Source organism: Hyla sarda, chromosome 8 (assembly GCF_029499605.1).
Source record: "Hyla sarda isolate aHylSar1 chromosome 8, aHylSar1.hap1, whole genome shotgun sequence".
In the NCBI taxonomy this organism is placed as follows: Eukaryota; Metazoa; Chordata; class Amphibia; order Anura; family Hylidae; genus Hyla; species Hyla sarda.
The window spans coordinates 111,456,269-111,477,751 of NC_079196.1; the positions used below are offsets into that span (position 1 = coordinate 111,456,269).

Consider the following 21,483-nt stretch of genomic DNA (forward strand, 5'->3'; position numbering starts at 1 on the left):
ACCCCGCCAGGGCCGATCCGAGAACCTCACTAAACCATCTAATCGGTAGTAGAGACAGGCTTAATGAACCAGAGCTTATGACCTGCACACAGTGTGAGAATTATTCTTTCATGGCAAATAATTGCAATCTCCGATCCCTATCACTAATGGGGTTCAGCGGGTTACCCGCACTTGTCGGTGAAGGATAGGCACATGCTGGTCCGTTCAGTGTAGCACGCGTGCAGCAATAGACATCTGAGGGCATAACACACCTTTTATTGCTCGATCTCGCGATTGATCGTGCAATGTAAGGGGTCATGAAAGCCTCTTGGGTACTGGTGATGCCTACTCCTGACTGCTCCTGTGTCTTTCAGGAACTACTTGCCTTCATGATGCTTCTGGGCTTGGGCCTATAATTTTAGGATTTTTGAAATAGACACAAACATGCTTAATTTAAATGTCAACATTTATGGTGCAATGCATGGGGTTATTAAACCCTCTTGGGTACTGTTTTTTTCAAATTTTCTGATAATTTTCTCAGTAATAAACTTAAACTTAAAATTTTCTAGAATAATAACCATTACACCATTGAACGCTTGTTGTGTGTGATTTTTTAATAAAAATTTTCAAAAATAATACAGATCAACCTGACCATACAATCTGTCCTACTCTATACTCCACTCTCCGACCTTCAAACTTGGACAGATAGAGGCATTACTTCACTAAAACATTTGTACAAAGACAATAAACTAATATCTTTTGAAGAACTCCAATCGATATACGGTTTACCAGATGCAAAGAGAAGATCATATAACATAATTGTCAAACATTTGAAACAATTTCCCCAACCCACAGTATCCATTCCTCAAACACTTGTAGACCTCATGAACCTATCCTCTGACTACATCTCGAAAATTACCCTTAAGCCATTTTATCATTTCTACAATAACGACCTATATATAACTAATAGGACACAGCATTCTAAGTGGGAAAAAGAATTAAACCTGACAATCTCTAACTATGAATGGGCTCAGGCTCTTAAATCTTTAAATAAACACACATCGTGTTTAGGCCATAGAGAACAATTTTTCAAGATGGTATCTATGTGGTACTATACCCCGGCCAAATTGCATTACATGATCCCCTCATGTTCCCAACTATGTTGGAGGGGATACGAGTTGACAGGCCCCATAAGTCACATTTTCTGGTCATGTCCTGCACTTCACACATTAAAAAAAGGTGTGGAGGAATTAGTACAACTGGTTTCACACAAGTCATTATCCATATCCAGCAAACTTGTACTTTTAAACATAGGCCTTCACACAGCAGACGCCGCTTATAGAACACCTTTATGCCATATCTTAATAGTCTACAGATCCCAACTTGCAGCTAGGTGGAAATCCTCTTCTGTCCCTTCTACAGCCGACATTATAGAAGCAGTCAAGTCCAATTGTTTTTACGAAACGACGTACGCTTGGAAGCTAAACAACAGACGGACCTGCGAGTCAAGATGCAAGACCTGGACGAAGCACTATCCACTGGGCTAGGTGTTGCTAATTAACCATGCACATCACTTCTATCACGGTTTTATTAGATTTCATGCTGTTCTGGGATCCATTCCATTAAATTATGTTCATCCTATATTATTAAATGGTACTACTCTAACTACCCATTACTACGTATGATTACTGGGTGTCACACTTTGCACATATTTCCGGTGAGTCTTCCTGTGACGAGAGAGGGGAGGACTACGGGATCTAGTAAGGAAAAATCCTATTCTTCGCTGCAGAGTTATAGGTATGACTATAAAATACTTTAAAATTGCTTATGTGATGTTTTTATTTTTCAAGATGACCTATAATGATCTACCGGATATGTCTATAATATCCGCAACATCCAAAGACATTATTCTGCAAATTACTATTTCTACATACAGCTGAGTGATCGCTTTAGTAATATTTATATAACTGTGTTATATTTGTTATGTATTGTTCCTTGGCCACGTGGTTTTCTTTGGCCAATCTTTCCTTTGTTGTAAATTTCTCAAAAAAAGAAATCCAATAAAAATTATTTCAACCAAAAATAATACAGAGATGGATGAGCTTCTTTATTTCAGAAAACATTACTTTAGAGAAGAATGTCTTTTTGTGGTCCACCATCCTGCATTATAGAGTCTTCTGGACTCTTGGATATGCGCTTGTTCTTAAACAAAGGTACAAAAAAAAAAAAAAAGGGCCGGTCAGGGCAATTGAGACGTTGCGCCTACATCTCAAAGCCACATGAGCCCTGTGGGGGCTTGTTGGATTTTGTCCTTCCACACGTTGGGGTCCGGGACAATCAAAGTTTGATTTAAATTTCAAATAAAAAATCAGACATTTCAATGGTCTCCTCATGCATCAGCCAACTCCAGGCTGTGTCATTCAGGCAATGTATGATTTACTTATGGTGCTGCTGGGCCTGGGAATTTAAAATTTTCTCAAAGGTAGCACCCGCTATCCAAAATCTTCTTCAAATATTTCAAAAATTGTTTTTTTTTCTTAGAGATTGTGAAGCCCTGGTGTGTACTCATGCTGCTTCCTGCTACACGCTGTCAGCCCGTTGGTCCTGTGACAGTGTGCGACTCCGCCTCCACATCCTCCACTGTGTCCTAAGCCTCCACTGCCCGGACAAGTCTCAGTGGCCCTTCAGCATACCATGTGTGCAGGGCACGGCGGTGTCACGCTGTTCTTCACATGGTTTGCCTTGGCGAAAAGTCTTGGAAACAATGGCCGGTCAGTGCAATGGAGACGTTGTGCCTACATCTCACGGCCACATGAGCCCTTTGGGGGATTGTTGGATTTGATCCTTTGAATCCACACGCTGGGGTCCGGGATAATCAAAGTTTGATTTAAATTTCAAATGAAAAAATCTGACATTTCAACAGTCTCCTCATGCATCAGCCAACACCGGGCTGTGTCATTCAGGCAAGATATGATTTACTGATGGTGCTGCTTGGTCTGGGTCTGGGAATTTCAAATTTTCCCTCTAGGTTGCACCCGCTATCCAAATTCTTCTTTAAAAATTTCTAAAATTTTTGTGTTTTTTGGGGGGGATTGTGAAGCCCTTGTGTGTACTCATGCATCAGCCAACTCCAGGCTGTGTCATTCAGGCAATATATGGTTTACTGATGCCGCTGCTTGACCTGGGTCTGGGAATTTCAAATTTTCTCATAGATAGCACCCTCTATCCAAAATCTTCGGCTTAAATTTCTAAATTCATCTTTTAATCTTAGGGATTGCGAAGGCCTAGTACCTACTCATGCTGCCAACACCTTCACGCTATGTCATTCAGCACCTATATGGTCTCCTCATGCTGGGCCAACACCTCCACACTGTCATTCAGCCACTATATGGTGTCCTCATGCTTCAGCCTCATCCAAGCTGTGTCATTCAGCCACATTATAATGTCCTCATGCTGCCAACACCTCCACGCTGTGCCATTCAGCCACTATATGGTGTCCTCATGCTGCCAACACCTCCACACTGTGTCATCTAATAGCATGCCGGTAATCTGCATGCTATTCTGAATAACAGTATTATTTCACTACCCCAGCACACTCCATTAGCGTTTTAGAACACAGCAAAGTGTTCTATACCCCTATTGAGGCTGTCTGTAGGCTAGAAATAGCCTTTTTTAATATAGATTCACCGCGGAAAAATTCAGATAGAAACAAACTTTTTCGAAAAATTTGCTGAATTGGCCGAATCGAATTTTTCAAAAGAGCTCATCTCTAGTTTTGAATTAAGAAAAGCAAAGTTCTTCTGCAATATTTAGCAATAGCATACCCAACAGTGCCAGAAAGTTAAACATATTATAAATTACTTCTATTAAAAAATCTTAATCCTTCCAGTACTTATTAGCTGCTGAATACTACAGAGGAAATGGTTTTCTTTTTGTAACACAGAGCTCTCTGCTGACATCATGACCACAGTGCTCTCTGCTGACCTCTTTTTCCATTTTGTGAACTGTCCAGAGTAGGATAAAATCCCCTAGGAAACATATGCTGCTCTGGACAATTCCTAAAATGGACAGAGATGTCAGCAGAGAGTACTGTGGTCATGATGTCAGCAGAGTGCACTGTGTTCCAAAACGAAAAGAATACCCTCTGTAGTTTTCAGCAGCTAATAAGTAATGGAAGGATTAATATGTTTTAATAGAAGTAATTAACAAATCTGTTTAACTTTTGGGTACCAGTTGATTTAAAAAAAAAAAAGTTCTCCACGGGAGTACCCCTTTAATTCTTTCATGTAACAGTGCTTTTGATAATGACATTTCTATTTTTCGAATGTCCACAGTTCCTAAAATAAACAGAGATGTCAGCAGTAGTGTTGCTCGCGAATATTCGCAATTTGAATTTTATTTGCGAATATCGCATATTTGCGAATTCGCAAATATTGCGAATATAGCACTATATATTCGTAATTACGAATATTCTTTTTTTTTCCCGTGAATATTGAGCCCTCCCTTATTTAATGGTATAGGGACCTGTGACTAGTGCATTAACTCTGTGATTTTTTGCTTACTGAAACCAAGAGGCCCATTGCGCTCTATGGGGATCTCACGGCATGCTAAGCAGGACTGTCTTGGCAGCACAGTGGATGGGAGACCACCACAGGTTCGAGCCTCGGGGTGGGAAAGAGTTTTACAGTGTTGTGGTTTAACTTTACTTTCCTGGAAAAACTGCTGAGTTGCCCATAGCAACCAGATTGCTTCCTCCATTTTTCAGAGGCCTTTTCAAAAATGAAGGAAGCAATCTGATTGGTTGCTATGGGCAACCGCACAACTCTTCCTCTACATTGGTTTTGATGAATCTCCCCCATAGAGGGAGATTTATCAAAACCTGTCCAGAGGAAAAGTTTCTGAGTTGCCCATAGCAACCAATCAGATTGCTTCCTTCATTTTCAGAGACCTTGTGAAAAATGAAAGAAGCAATCTGATTGGCTGCTATGGGCAACTTTTCCAGGAAAGTAAAGTTAAACCACAACACTGTAAAACTATATCCCACCCGGAACTTGAAGTGGTCTCCCATCCACTGTGCTGCCAAGACAGTCCTGCTTAGCTTACTGTTTTACATGCTGTGAGATCCCCATAAACCACAATGGGCCTATTGAGTTAATGCACCAGTCATAGTTCCATATACCATTAAAGAAGGGAGGGTTCAATATTCGCGAATATGCGCATATGCGGAAAAACAGTGTAGAGGAAGAGTTGTGCAGTTGCCCATAGCAACCAATCAGATTGCTTACTTCATTTTTTAAAAGGCCTCTAAAAATCAAAGAAGTGATCTGATTGGTTGCTTTGGGCAACTCAGAAACTTTACCTCTGGACAGGTTTTGATAAATCTCCCTCTATGGGGGAGATTCAGCAAAACCAGTGTAGAGGAAGAGTTGTGCAGTTGCCCATAGCAACCAACCAGATTGCTTACTTCATTTTTGAAAAGGCCTCTGAAAAATGATGGAAGCAATCTGGTTGCTATGGGCAACTCAGAAACTTTTCTGGCACCAGTTGATTTAAAAAAAAAAAAAAAAAAAAAAAACAGGTTTCCACCGGCGTACCCCTTTAACACTGTAACAACAATGGATGTACTGTATTTACGTCCATTGCTGACTCCCATTATGTGAAGCGTGCTCAGCTCCTGTCAGCAACCAGGACCCATGGCTAAAACCGGACATTGCTGATCAGGCTAATGTCCGGTATTCACCCTTTAAACGCCCCAATCAAAGTTGATCATTGCATCTAAAGGGAGATAAATCACATGACTGTTAGCTCAGCGGGCTGTTCGGGACCGCGGTCAAATTGCGGCATCTTGAACAGACTGAGAGGATGGCGGGAGGGCCCTTACATGCCTACTTGCCGTCCGATCTTTTCTTCGATGCTCCAGTCAGGCTCTGGAGGCTGGAGCAACTGAGCACAGATAACACTGATCAAAGCTATGCTATGGCATAGCATTGTTCAGTGTATGCAATCTAAGGATTGCATGTATTAGTCCCCTATGGGAACAAAAAAAAGTGTAAAAAAATAAAATAAAAATAAAAAAGTAAAATCGGAAGCACCCAAAGGTTACAAAATGGCATTTTTTCCCCAATTTTGCCCCACAAATATATTTTTTTCTGGTTTTGCAGTAGATTTTGTGGTGAAATGTTTGATGTCACTACAAATTACAATTGGTGGCGTAAAAAAAAACAAATATGTAATTTCAAAAAAATGTTTTTTTCTAACCGTATTAACTGTCCTGGACGCATTGATTTCGGACTCATTCTGGCTTGGCATGAGTAGGAAAACTGAGACTACAGCTGGAACACGTGACCAGCACAGCGCTGCTCATCCCCCTCCCCCCGTGCACAGCCTCGCCTCACTCGCAAGTGCGGGCTCACTCACATACCCTGCAGGGCTCTGTGCAGTGAGGACAAGCAGGGCTCTGTACAAGGAAGGCTCTGCGCATTGAGGACCTCATTCGCACGCAATCCTGTTACCACACCCCCTCCCATAGACTTGCATTAAGGGGAGTGGTATGATGTTATGAGGGGGCAGAGCCATCATGTCACAAACCGCTGGCCCCTGTCATCAGTCACGGAGCAAACTTAGGTCTGGAGAGCTGATGACTCGGAGGGCTGCAGAAGAAATCATGGGTCAGACATCTTATCCCCTATACTTGGATAGGGGATAAAATGTCTAGGGGTGGAGTACCCCTTTAAACATTTTTTTTTTTACTGGTGGGGGGGGGGTTAGGTGTAGTTAGGGAACACAGCCTGAGTTAGTTTAGAAAAGTTTATTTAGTGACAGTACTATTTAAGAGGTTAAAAGGCTTATCTTCATTGTATAGGGTGTTTGGCTAACCTTTTTGATGATCAAACATGTAATTGATTTTACAGATTCCCACGAAGCATGTTGAATGAAGTACTGTCAATGGATGTCTACAGTAATTGTAAAAGTGTAGGGACTAGTTGTTTAAACAGTTACATTACGGCCATAGTAGTTAGTAAAACTGTTTAAATGAGCCCCTTGGTGACCGTTCTTTGTCATCTTTTTTGGTGTTTATTACACTGAAATTCTTACATTACTTACTGTTGGGCTTGAGAGAGCTTAGGATCTGAATATTTGTGTTTGCACCCTTAGGCCATGTTCGCATAGGGGATTTTCCTTGCAGAATTACGCAAAAGAATGCCAACATTGAATTCCCATTATGTTTAATGGAATTCCACTACCCCATTCACACAGCAGAATTTCCGCATGTATGGCTATGTTTCTCTATTTTTGTTGCACATTGTAGCTTCTCCCCTCTTCCATGGCCAGCACTCTACTCCACCCATTCGGCCTGGGCATTTTAAATGAGCAGAAGTCTGCATTTGGGTTTCCTCGTAGCATTCTCCCAGCCCTCTGGCAGGGAGCACATGGTAGATGTTCACACTGGTGTGGTGCTCTGTGACGGCCATTGTTTCTGTGATGCTTTGTCTGTGGGGTGGTGTGGCCCAGAGCCAGGCGCTTGGTCAGGCAGCAGTGTGGCTGCCTGGCCACTGGATCGTTCCCCTGTGGGCTCGGTGTTGTAGAAGCAGCGGTCGCCGCCCGGCGCTATGCTAGTGTTAGGTTAGGGACCCTCTATGACTAGGTGGCCTTGACGTGGCAAGTGGGTTTGTACTTTTCAATCAAAATGTATACTAACAACCTGTTAGTTTTTGAAATTATGCTGAGAAGCAAGAAGATCAAAATAAAAATGGGTGATGTGAGGCTATGTTTTTCTATTTTTGTTGTTCAAAAAATTTAAAGACCTGTCTTTAAATTTTGCAGAATTGCGTGCGGTATCCCATTGAACTCAATAGGGTTAAAATTTTGGCAGAATTCTGTGTTTAGAGTAGACATGTGCAATTCAGTTCGGCACGATTGTCTAATTTACCGAATTTTACCGTTTTCGGGCATTCGGACCGATCCGAATGCATGAAAACATATTTTGAACATTCTCGAATAGCCACGATAATACGAATAGCAAAATAACGAATGCATTCATTATTTCCCGAATGCATGCGGTAAATAACAAATGCATTTGTTATCCATAAACGAACGTAAAGAATTAATTCTAATAACAAAGATAATAAAAAGGATACAAATAGTTTGATTTTTCAGATACATTCGGTATTCTGGTACATTCGGTAAATCTTTTTATTCTTTTTTGGACTTTAGCGATCCCAAAAAATTATGGAGATACCTTTTTTATAAAAATTTTGTAGGGTACCATAAAAAAATTATAATAAAAAAGATACAGTTGTGATGCAGTTTTTCTTCTCGTTTCAGATCCGTGTATGCAAAGAATTACTGCGGATTGGATGGATTACGGCGGATTATTTTTTTTTCTTTTAATAAAATGGTTAACGAGGGCTGTGGGGAAGTGTTTTTTTCAATAAAATAACTTTTCCAATGTGTTTTTTTTTTTTTATTGAATTTTCAGGCTTAGTAGTGGAAGCTGGTCTTATTGACTGAATCCATTACTAAGCCAGGGCTTAGCGTTAGCCTCAAAAACAGCTAGCTCTAACCCCCAATTATTACCCCGGTACCCACCGCCACAGGGGTGCCGGGTAGAGCCGGTACCAACAGGCCCGGAGCGTCAAAAATGGCGCTCCTGGGCCTAGGCGGTAACAGGCTGGCATTATTTAGGCTGGGGGGGGGGACAGTAACAATGGTCCTCTCCCACCCTGGTAACGTCAGGCTGTTGCTGTTTGGTTGGTATTGTGCTGAGAATGAAAATACGGGGAACCCTATACGTTTTTTTAAATGTTTTTTTATTTAAATAAATAAAATAAAAAATGCATAGGGTTCCCAGTATTTTCATACACAGATCTGAAACGAGAAGAAAAAAAACACAAAAAATTGGTTATGACATTTCTGGCACTGTCCGCTGGGGAGAGCACCCATGATGCAATGTCTACCCAAACAGGGAGACACCAATTGGTGCAAAACTACAACTCCCAGCATGCCCAGACAGCCTTTGGCTGTCTGGGCATGCTGGGAGTTGTAGTTTAGCAACAGCTGGAGTCTCCCTGTCTGGGTAGACACTGCCAGAAGGGTCTGTTCACATTATACAAAACGGACAATGTGAACAGAGCTTCAGATTAACTAGCCTTGTTCCCTTCTGCAGTTCCGCCCCCTAAATACGTCATCACTAGGGGCGGAGCTACACGGACCTGCCCAGTACTCGAGGGAAGTAAGCGGACTTCGTCTTCTGTATACACTATATACAGCTATAGCCCAAAGGGTTAACCTACACTGTCCAGCAGTGTAAGTTAACTATTTCCTTGCTGGGCTTGCGCATAGCGCACAGCTCAGCAAGGGGTTAAGTGAGCCAGCAATGTGTATACTGTATACACATTGCAGGCTCACTGTAAGTTCTTGCTGGGCAGTAGATATACGATGTAAACCTACGGCTCAGCATCAGCTGTTCTCCCGGCTCTGTAGACCTGAGAACAGCTGATCCCGACATTCACATCAGGACATCACAGCGGGTGTCAGGAGGAGTGACATCCGCTGGGATCTGTCCCTTACTGCAGGTACTAATACTCCCAACATGGAGCACACTCTGCTCCATGCTGAGAGATATAGTACCTGCATTAATAGACATATTGCAGCAAGTGTAACTTCTGACACCCGCTGCGATCTGTCTATTAATGCAGGTACTACAGCTCCCAGCATGGAGCAGAGTGTACTCCATGTTGGGAGTAGTAGTACTTGTAGTAAAGGAAAGATCACTGCGGGTATCACTCCTGACACCCGCGGTGATGCTCCTGTATAATGTATGGATGCGGCAGCCGCTCTCCTATGGTCCCCTGCAGGGCCGTATATATTCACATATTCCTATTTCACACAGAGAGCTGTGATTGGCTGGAACCATCTGGCCAATCACAGCTCTGCGGGAAATATGAATGTGTGTATGTATACATGAGTGCAGGGGACCATAGAAGAGCTGCCGCCGCATCTATACAAGAGGATCACAAGGGACCCCGGAGATCTGTCAATTAGTACAGGTAACTACTACTCCAATCATGGAAGAGTGTGTTCCATGCTGGGAGTAGTAGTATTACCTAAAAAATGTAAAAAAAAAAACAGTTAAAAACACGCACACAATAAATTTTTATTATTGTCGGCTACATTTTTAGTGCTTTACCCGCTCACATAAATTGATCCCTGTTTAAAAATTAATAAACATTTCATAATAAAAAAGATACATTTCGTTAGATACAATTTTTTCCATCACTACTGTATCTTTTTTATTATGATTTTTTTATGGTACCCTACGAAAAATAGGTATCTCCATAATTTCTTAGGATCGCTAAAGTCCAAAAAAAGAATAAAAAGATTTACCGAATGTACCCGAATACTGAATGTATCCGAAAAATCAAAACCGAAAATATTGCCGAACCGAAAATGTTTTCAAAAACGAAAAAAAACAAAACGAAACGAAAAATTTTCTTGTGCACAAGTCTGGTTTAGAGAGCACTGAAATTTTGCTGAAATTCTGCCAGAATTCATCCAGAATCCTGCAATTCTGTTCAGCAAGCATTGCTGAATAGAATTTGTGCGGAAATGCGGGTGTTCCACCATAGCCTCAAGGTACATTCACACATGCATTTTTCTGCATATTTTACTTCAGATTTTTTGTAGCTGATTTTGCTATCCATTGAAGAAATGAGTAGCAAAATCAGCTGTGGAAAATCTGCAACAAAATATGTAGCAAAATATGCACATGTGAATTTACCCTAAAGATGAGTCCACACAGCACAAAATTTAAGCCCCTTGTCAAAGCTCAGTGGGAGCAAAACGATCGTAGGAGTCACACGCCTCTGTGGATGATAAATAACATATGGCTGACTGCTTTCTTTTTTATTCTTTCAGGTGTTGTTTATGTTGTATACAGATTGTTATACTTACTTATACATGTATATGCCCTTATTTATATTGATTGTCATCTTTTCTGTACTGTGTTCCTGCACAGCCCATACTTTTTGAGGTGTCATTCATCTTCATGCGATTACACATATCCACTTTGGCATGTTTTCTTGTGTGTGGGGAGGGCGCGTGCTCATTATATTTATATGTGTTTTTATGTATTTACTTATATTTTCGATAAAGAAGTATGTTCCAAATTTTTGCAGTTTCACACAGCGTCAAATTTTCATTGTGAAATATATTTTATGCATGGATAGTCCTATTGATTTCAATGGGATTCTGCTGCACTGTGCACACAGCAGAAATCCCAATTACGGAGTCTGCAGAAAGAAAAGACATGTCTATTCTTTCTGCAGGGTTTACAATGAAATGTGTCTATGAAACAGTACATTTCAATGCAGACATTCCACCTTGTGAACATAGCCTAAAAGTCAGACAATGTACTTTGTTCAGGGCCAAGGATCTGAGACAGATCCATTTATCAGGTGCTGACCTGTTTTTATAGCTCACACCATTACAGAATCTGAGATTGAGGTTTAATAGATGCTGAAATCAAAAACAATTGTGTAATCTAGACAATTACAGTGGGGATCAAAAGTTTGGGCACCCTAGGTAAAAATTTGTATTAATGTGCATAAAGAAGCCAAGGAAAGATGGAAAAATTTCCAAAAAGCATCAAAATACAGATTAGACATTCTTATAATATGTCAACAAAAGTTAGATTTTATTTCCATCATTTACACTTTCAAAATAACAGAACACAAAAAAATGGCGTCTGCAAAAGTTTGGGCACCCTGCAGAGTTAATTTCTTGTACTGCCCCCTTTGGCAAATATCACAGCTTGTAAACACTTTTTGTAGCCAGACACGAGTCTTTCAATTCTTGTTTGAGGTATCTTTCCCCATTCTTCCTTACAAAAGTCTTCCAGTTCTTTAAGATTTCTGTGCTGTCTGTCACGCACTGGTCTTTTAAAGCCTCTTGATGTAATCCCCCGTGGATTTTGAGGTGTGTTTAGGATCATTATGCAATTGTAGAAGCCATTTTATTGAATCCATTTTTCCTTCTACTCATGAGATCTTCCCTGTGCCACTGGCTGCAATACAACCCCAAAGCATGATTCATCCATCCCCATGCTTAACAGTTGGACAGAGGTTCTTTTCATTACATTTTGTTCCCCTTCTTCTCCAAACATACCTTTGCTCATTCCGGCCAAAAAGTTCAATTTTATCCTCATCGTTCCACAGAACTTGTTTCCAAAATGCATCAGGCTTGTCTATATGTTCATTTGCAAAGTTCAAATGCTGATTTTTGTGGTGAGGACATAGAAGAGTTTTTTTCTGATGACTCTTCCATGAAGACCATATTTGATCAAGTATCTCTTTATAGTGGAATAGTGTACCACAACTCCAGTGTCTGCCAGATCTTTCTTGAGGGATTGTGCAGTCAGGAGGGTGGGTTTTTAATTGTTTTTCTCACAATCCTGCAAGCTGTTCTGTCTGAAATTTTTCTTGGTCTTCCAGATCTTGCTTTAACTTTCACTGTTCCTGATGACTGCCATTTCTTAAGTACATTCCGAACAGAGGATATTGACATCTGAAAATGTTTTGCTATCTTTGCTATAGTCTTCTCCAGCTTTGTGAGCATCAACAATTTTCAGTTTCAGATTTCTAGACAAATGCTTAGAAGAACCCATGGTGCTGATTGTTGGGGCAAGGTCAGAAGAGTCTGGGCTTTTAAAACCTTTGAGATTGACATCACCTGGTCTTCCCAGATGATGATTGTGAACAATCCATCACACTGGCAGGTCACAGCTTTGCAAAGGGGGCAGTGCATGCTATAAATTCTGCAGGGTGCCCAAACTTTTGCAGATGCCATTTTTTTGTTTTCTGTTATTTTGAAAGTGTAAATGATGGAAATAAAATCTAACATTTGTTGACATATTATAAGAATGCCTAATCTATAATTTGATGTCTTTTGGAGATTTTTCCATCTTTCCTTGGCGTCTTTATGCACATTAATACAAATTTTTACCTGGGGTGCCCAAACTTTTGATCCCCACTGTAGGGGGATGGGGGAGAAAACCCACTGTCACCTGATATTCACCATTACCTACCTATAACCCTGTTTGCCAAACAGTTAACTTGCTGGTCAGGGGCTTAGTAAAACCCCTAAGGCTTTCAGAAGGATGTACTAGGAGACGAGTTACAGTGCTCCCTTTATATAGAAACATTATAAAGATAAAGTTCCTCCCGTGCTCAAGTTCTGGTGTGTTAGAGATCTGAGCTGGACCCCCAGGTATGTGAACACTGCCACAGAGCAAGAGAAGGAGTACATATGTGGGCAGGTGGAAATCCCAGCAGGGGTTTCCTTTCCTTCCATTGAAGATCTTACTTCTTCAAGGTAGCGCTACACCGGCATGAGGACACAGTAGTCGGGTGGAAAGTAGTAGTACTTTTTATTAATAGTCATAAAAAGTAACATACAGGGGTGGATTACACTTTTCGAAGGGCATCCCTTCTTCCTCTGGTCCAGCCATTCGGCCCAGGCTGAAACTGAGGAATGAGGGAGCCCCTCCGAAACGCATAGTCCTCCCCTGTATGGTAATTTTTATGACTACTTATAAAAAGTGCTACTACTTTACACCCTACTCCTGTGTCCTCACGCCGGTGTAGTGCTACCTTGCCATAGTCGGATCTTCACTGGAAGGAAAGGAAACCCCTGCTAATATTTCTACCTGCTAACATCTGTACTTCTGCATTCTTCAGCGTCCTCGACGGGACCGACGGCCAGCTGTTCGCGACACACCAGTAACCTGCCTAACGAGATTATCAGTGTTGTGCCTGTAATATAGCGAAACCTGTAATGGTGAGCAGGTTTTTTAACTTTCTGTTTAATCTCCGCTAATACCGTGGATAACCAGCACTCTATAGCGCCTCTCTATCTTTTTTTTCCTCATAGAGCAGGAGAAGGAATTGCTCTGGAGCAAAACCGATGTGTCTGTGGAACATTAGATGCTGAAAAAAAAGATTTTTGGAATTAAATCTGATAAGTTTTTAGTGGAAACCTGAAAGGAACTGGACAGATTTAGTGCTGTCCTCTCTCTTTCTCTATGCTTTCTGATCCTGTGATGGGCCCACTGTTCTAATGTTTACTGTGTTTATGCTTTTTGCTGTAGTTACTGTACTCTTGTATTATATGTGTACTGTACCCTTAAGAAGGAGATGCAAAGTAACCAGGTGACCCTGTCCACCCAATGGGTACCCCATATTGCCCTGTATCCAGTGCAGAGGGGGGGAGAAGTCGCCATAGTTCAGTGCTGGTTCACTGTGGAGGGTGAGTTTAGTGTCAGTTTAGTGCTAGCTAAGCTCCTGAGCAGAACTCCATGTTAGCTACAGTGTGGAAAGGAGTTGGAAGAAGCCTGAGTTAATTCCAAGGGAAGCCTGAAGAAAAGCTCTTAATCAAGTAAGCCCCACCATTCTACAATTATTCAGCGTACAGGAGTTGGTGAGTCATACTATGGCGGTATGAGTAATTGGTCCTTAGCAGAACCCTAGCCAGTGTGGGATACCTCTTAATCTCCAAGTCTCAAGTCTATCTAATTCAAGTGGATAAAAAGCACCATAAGTCCCAGCAAGGCAACAGGGCTTCCATAGGGTACACTGCATTCCTCCTACTCTGATCTGTACTGTGAGTGTTGTACCATCTACTCCTGCCTCAGTAAAAGGCAGTTATCCGTAACCTGGCATCGATGTGTTTATTGCACTGTGCCTGGCTCAGAAGAAGCTGTTTCCCCTTTGGACTGTGTATAGGCTAACGGTGCCCTGGCATCACGAATTAACAAGTACACCTTGCGCCCCTCATGTGACCACATTTGTCTGACAAAAAACAAGACTTCATATGGCTAAGCCAATAAAAGATAATAGCTCTTGCTTATAACTCTTGAAATGTGGACATTCGAAAAATAGAAATGTCATTATCAAAAGCACTGTTACATGAAAGAATTAAAGGTGTACTCCCGTGGAAAACTTTTTTTTATTTTTTTTTTAAATCTACTGGTACACAAAAGTTAAAGGGTACCTCTCATCAAAAAAACTTTTGATATATTATAGATTAATGTATGCAGAATAACTTCACAAGTGCATGTTATTAAAAAATGTGCTTCTTTCTATTTAATTTTCCACTTTGAAGAAATGACCAATAGGGGTCTCCCTACCAGTCCTGGCAGCAAGCATTTCAGACTCATGCTGGAGTCCTAAACACTACGAGCTGCCAGTCTGCTTGGTTCACAAAGGAGAACACTCAGAACTGCCAGCCTGCTTTGTTCACAGCTTTTTTGGCTGTGAACAAAGCAGGCTGGCAGCTCTGAGTGTTTAGGACTCGAGCATGAGTCAGAAATGCTTGCTGACAGGACTGATCGGGAAAAATACAATAGAAAGAAGCATATTTTTCATTAACATGCTATTGGAAAGTAATTCAACATTCATTAATCTAAAATATATCAAAAGTTTATTTGATGAGAGGTACCCTTTAAACAGATTTGTAAATCACTTTTATTAAAGCTACATTTTTCCTCCCAGTACTTTTTAGGGGCTGTATAATAAAGAGAAATACAAATAAGAAATAAATTTCCTCTGATGTCATGACCACAGTGCTCTCTGCTGACATGTCTGTCAATTTTAGGAACTCTCCAGAGCAGGAGAAAATCCCAATAGCAAACATATGCTTCTCTGGACAGTTCCTAAAATGGACAGCAGAGGTCAGCAGAGAGCACTGTGGTCATGACATGAGAGGAAATGCATTTCTTTTTTGGATTTCTCTTTAGTATACAGCCTCTAAAAAGTACTGGAAGGAATAAGATTTTTTAATAAAAGTGATATACAAATCTGTTTAACTTTCGGGCACCAGTTGATTTAAAAAAAAGTTTTCCATGGGAGTACCCCTTTAACGACGCAGGACGTATATGTACGTCCTTGTGATGTGGTACTTAACGCACCAGGACGTACATTTACGACCTGAGCATAACCGCGGGCATCGGAGCGATGCCGGCATCATGCGCGGCAGGTCCCGGCTGTAGATCGCAGCCAGGGACCCGCCGGTAATGGCGGACACCCGCGATCCCGCGGATGTCCGCCTATAACCCCTCAGATGCAGCATCGCGGTCACTTAACAGGATGATCGGATTGCCCGCAGCGCTGTCTTGGCGATCTGATCATCCTGCACGGCAGACAGAGGTCCCCTCACCTGCCTCCCCTGTCTTCCTGGAGTCTTCTGCTCTGATCTGCCTTCCTGCAGACCAGAGCAGAAGATGATCGATAACGCTGATCAGTTCTATGTCCTATACATAGCACTGAACAGGATTAGCAATCGAATGGTTGCTATAAATAGTCCCCTATGGGGACTATAATAGTTTAAAGATAAAAGTAAAAAAAGTAAAAAAAAATAAAGTAAAAAAATGGGAAAAACCCCCTCCCCCAATAAAAACGTAAATTGTCCCATTTTCCCTATTTTACCCCCAAAAAGTGTAAAAAAATTATTTTATATACATATTCGGTATCGCCGCGTGCGTAAATATCCATTCTATTAAAAAAAAATGTCAATGATCCCGTACGGTGAACGGCGTGAACGTAAAAAAAAAAGTCCAAAATAGCTGCTTTTTTATAACATTTTATTCCCAAAAAATTGATAAAAAATGTAATATAAGTTTTGCATAAGCAAATATGGTATTAATAAAAAATGAGCCCTCATACCACCGCAAAAATGAAAAAGTTATAGGACTTCAAAATAGGGGGATTTTAAACGTACTAATTTGGTGAAAAAGTTAGCGATTTTTTTTAAGCGCAACAGTAATAGAAAAGTGTATAATCATGGGTATCATTTTAATCGTATTGACCCAGAGAATAAAAAACACATGTGATTTTTACCATAAGTTGTACGGCGTGAAAACAAAACCTTCCAAAATTTTCAAAATTGCGTTTTTTTTTTCATTTCCCCACACAAATAGTATTTTTTTGGTTGCGCCATACATTTTATGGTAAAGTGAGTGATGGCATTACAATGGACAACTGGTCACGCAAAAAACAAGTCCTAAAAGAGTTATGATTTTTTGAAGGGGAGGAGGAAAAACGAAAGTGTAAAAATAAAATTGTCTGAGTCATTAAGGTCCAAATGGGCTGAGTCCTTAAGGGGTTAAAGTCTATATTCTATTAATTATTGTAAAAAATACAAAATGTGTCCGTTAGGAAGATAGTGGGATAAAAATTTGTGCATGCAACGTCTTTTTCTCCCGCTATCTTTGGATGCAATAACGAGAGTTATAATTAATGTTAGAGGAATCCCATTCAAGGGAATGGGATCCTCTTTGCCCGTAATGACTCCCGTTAGACTCCGTTGCAATAACTGACGTTAAGGGCGGTCAAAGTGAAAAAAAAAAAAAAAAAAGAGCCCTTAACGTCTGTTTGTAAGGGAGCCACTTTCATAGTGTGAAAGTAGCCTTAGGCTGATATAATTTAATAATTTCACTGATTTTTAATTAGCAGTGTAAATATTTTTTTGTATATAACACTAAATTAAATACCAAGTTACTAATACAGCTGTAAATTTTATTGTCTTTTACAAGATGGAATTACAATAATGTTATTCTTAATACAGATGCTGAACTCGTCTAAAGGAACCAATTCTTGGATTAGATGCTCCCCAGTCACTGTATCTCCTGTACTCTCCAGGCTTCAGGTAATACTGACGTCCTCTATAGTTGGGCTCCTCATAGAACATCCAGTATCCATCATGCACCTGGCAGGAGTTGATGTTGTTGTTGCGGAATTGCTCATACACATGAGGACAGTCTTCAGTGAACTCCATCATCTGACCTTTAAAGTCTTCCTTTTCATAAACCCTCAGTCTATATGGCCCACGATGCTAAAGTAAAAAAAAAAATCAATCATATGATAAAATACTCAATGATGAAAAACATAATTCTAGTTCATAATATCCTGTACTATAGTCAGTCATGTTGTACATTGCATTTAATGGCTGCTAGAAGAAAATATATTGATCCCAACATTATTTATGTAAATAAAAAGTTAAAAATGTTTTCCATGTTATGTACCTGTGGAGTTAAACGGCATGATCTGATGGAGTCATTGTAGCCCATCCATTGCTGGAAGTCAGGATATTCTCCTTTCCTTAAGAAGTACTGGTGCCCACGGTAGTTGGGTTGCTCATAAAGGATCCAGTTTCCATTCTCCACTCTGATGGAATTACAACGATTGAAGTATGAAGACAGATCGGAAGAATCAGAGTTGCACTCATAAGAGCGACCCTGGAAGTTTTTGTTCTCGTAAAAGATAATCTGTAGAAACATAATTTTCTTTGCATTTATCTCTTGAATAACATATTAAAGCTAGTTAAATATACATCATCCATGAGAAGGCTATGAACCCAATTTCATCAGCCTTTTAGTTAGCAGAGAGATATAAAACATTGATAGACAAAACTAGAAACATTCATCTCCTGTAAAAACTTCCTCATCAGGACAACATGACAGCAGTACCTGCTCCTCTGAGGGGTAAACATGCTCACCCCTCCCTACTCCTGTCTGGGGCTAAGCTTGGACTGGTGTTTTGCCTGCAAATCCCATTTGATTCTAAACAATTCCCACATCACTATCCAAAACATTGTGTTTACTATGATGGAACTGTCAGGCAAATAAACTTCTTGATCATACTAAAATGGACATTTATTTTAACAGAATTTATCACAATATGTTTATATATATATATTTATATATATATATATATATATATATATATATATATATATATATATGTTCAATATTTACAGTAGCATGGATTAATATAAGCTTTGACTTAATTTCCATTTTAGGGGTACAGTCCCACATACTCAGCTTATTTCACGCTGTACTAAATCATCTGCAGCAGAGGGAAGTACACTGCGTATGATCATACACTCAGGGCTATCTGGCGGAAGCCCTGCATTTTCAGTGAAGAAACACAGGGCTGCTGCCGGCAAGCCCTGTATGTATGATCATCTGTGAATACACAGCATATTTTCTGCTGCTGCAGATGATTTCGTGCAGTGTGAAATACGCTGCATAAGCAGTACGTGGGACTGTACCCTATATTCTGTATTTTTATTGCAGTTGTAAATTTATAACTTATCTATATGGATAAATATGTTCATGGACTGTATGGATGGGGGCAGAATAGTTGAAAATAAACTGTATTTAAAATTTTAGATATATTTTTAAGTTTTATGTAAATAGTAACGTTTGCCTATACTTTGGATTACTTTATAAAGCTTTCAATAAGGGAAAACAATTAACTTGCAACCTGACATTCAAAAGTGGTGCATATCTACTCCTTATCACAGCTGAGACATGGATACGATTGTATGTGGTCTATGCAATTTTCTCTGGGTTTATCAGCATAGGCACCATGCTGATATTCAGTAAAACATGTTGACAAAAAAACTATTTGTGGCGTTGTCCTATTAAAGAAAAAAGTATATGGAATGTGAGTTGAAATGTTTAATACGGTCAACAAACATGTAAATTATTAACCACTCAAAACGATAAAATGCCCCAAAATGATCAATGACGATTTACATATATCATGCGGTACTGACAGTTAAGTTGACAGTAAAGTAACTTCTGTATAATATTTAAACTGTTTGATGGTTTTACCTATGAGAAGTTTTATAACAGCTCAGGAGTGACAAGTTAAAGAACATTTTATAATACTGTAAAATATCCTCCTCAGCATAACCCCCTCTCCTCAATGCCAAGCATGACTCCCTTACCTTTAGTCCTCAGTTTAGCTTCTTTCTCCTTAAAAGGGGTACTCAAGTGGAAAACAACTGGCTCCAGAAAGTTAAACACATTTGTAAATTACTTCTATAGAAAAATCTTAATCCTTCCAGTACTTATCAGCTGCTGTATACTACAGAGGAAGTTGAGTTGTTCTTTTCTGTCTGACCACAGTGCTCTCTGCTGACACCTGTGTCTGTGCCAGAAACTGTCCAGAGTAGGAGCAAATCCCCATAGCAAACTTTTCCTGCTTTGGACAGTTCCTGACATTCACAGAGGTGTCAGCAGAGAGCACTGTGGTCAGACAGAAAAAAACTACTCAACTTTCTCTGGAGCATACAGCAGCTGATAAGTACTGGAAGGGTTAAGATTTTTAATAGAAGTAATTTAGCAATTTTTTGCTTGCCTTCTGAGGAAGGGGCCGTTTTTAGCACCCTGAAACGCGTCTAGGCCAATATCTAGTCTGAACAGAGCGTCATCCACATGCACTACTTTGATTGAAGCTGGCACGGAAAAACAGAACACAACCATCTATTCGCATCTGCTGCACCTACTAAACAGTCCTTCTCACAGAGCGCACTACAAACCTGCTGCTTTCACTACTAGAATCCAGCCACAAATAATACAGCGAGGGTCCGATACCTGCACAGGTGTTTGCTGACACGGCGGACCCCTCACAGAAGAGCCTCCTGCCGGAGCCCTTCACCCGTATAGGCTTGCACGCCGGGAATAACGCAGCTATTGCAGGACTCACACCCATCGGCCCGTTGCAGTACCGGACCAGCTGCTATGGTGAGATCAAACCATCTATCTGTTTATAGACTGTGGGCAGCACAATATACACTAGTTTAAAAAGTGACTTTGCTTTTATCACCACAAATGCCGGACTAACAGTCCATTACGGACCATTGACATTTTCTGCCATAAAATCTGCAGATATCTTTAGAATCGGTAGTTGATCCAAGATTACTCTAATTCTGTCAATAGGGTCCAATGACAGTATCAGCTATTATTGATATATTTCTCTGAATTTTTATACCAATAGGTCTTTTATATCCATGTTATTTTAATTGTTGTTTCAATAAATTCCTGCATTTTTTTCAAAACTATCTGTTTCTAACAAACACTCATTGTGTACCCAGCAGGGTGGTACATTTTTTGAGGTGTGGTTAATTTTTGTTTTAATTTACAAATATGTTTAACTTTTTGGAACCAGTTGATATGAAAAAAATAAATGGGGGCGTGGCTTGGCTGCGGAGTGAGATGGCCGCTTGAACTCAGAGCTCCAGCAGCAAGCTACATTTGAAAGCGACTACCACCTTGCCCGACTGTGATACCTCCTTCCAACCTGCATCGGAGACTTCATAACCTCTCCTGCTCATGATGACTACCCAGAGGAGAGGAAAGTCAAACCATAAGCCAAAGAAATTCACAGATTTCTACGTGCCACCATCTGGCAGCGCTTCACAAAATGGCACCGGTACCTCTCCTCATCATACCCGCACGATAAGAGACTACACCGATCTGGCAGACTGCCCCTACATTGATAATCGTGCCAGATGCAGCTCGTCTCTGCCTCTGGTTTTGGAAACTGTGACAGGGAGTCATTCAGCCTAAGCTCTCACACAGAGGAGCAGCCCGTAGTGTCTCTTTGCACCAACATGGCGCCTCATCCCATTCATCTGCATCCAACAGTCTAATAAAATCAA

At 40.5% G+C, this 21,483-nt stretch overlaps 2 protein-coding genes across 3 annotated transcripts in view; both read right to left on the bottom strand.

The window, feature by feature from the left end:
- LOC130284186 (gamma-crystallin-3-like) overlaps window positions 1-6,334 on the bottom strand; it is a 30,111-nt gene extending 23,777 nt beyond the window's left edge. The window contains exon 1 of one of the 2 annotated variants that reach the window (XM_056534282.1): window positions 6,238-6,334. In XM_056534282.1, the coding sequence (XP_056390257.1) occupies window positions 6,238-6,288 (51 nt within the window). In that variant the 5' untranslated portion in view covers window positions 6,289-6,334. Of the gene's footprint in view, window positions 1-4,541; window positions 4,642-6,237 lie in introns of those variants that run through there. The other variant, XM_056534284.1, reaches the window with a different exon arrangement.
- Window positions 6,335-17,589: 11,255 nt separating this feature from the next.
- LOC130284188 (gamma-crystallin-3-like) lies at window positions 17,590-21,156 on the bottom strand. Its single transcript, XM_056534285.1, has 3 exons — window positions 21,136-21,156; window positions 18,056-18,298; window positions 17,590-17,865 (listed from the first exon to the last, which is right to left on the bottom strand). Exons 1-3 carry the CDS (start codon window positions 21,154-21,156, stop codon window positions 17,590-17,592), a joined length of 540 nt encoding a protein of 179 aa, XP_056390260.1.
- Window positions 21,157-21,483: the final 327 nt, after the last annotated feature.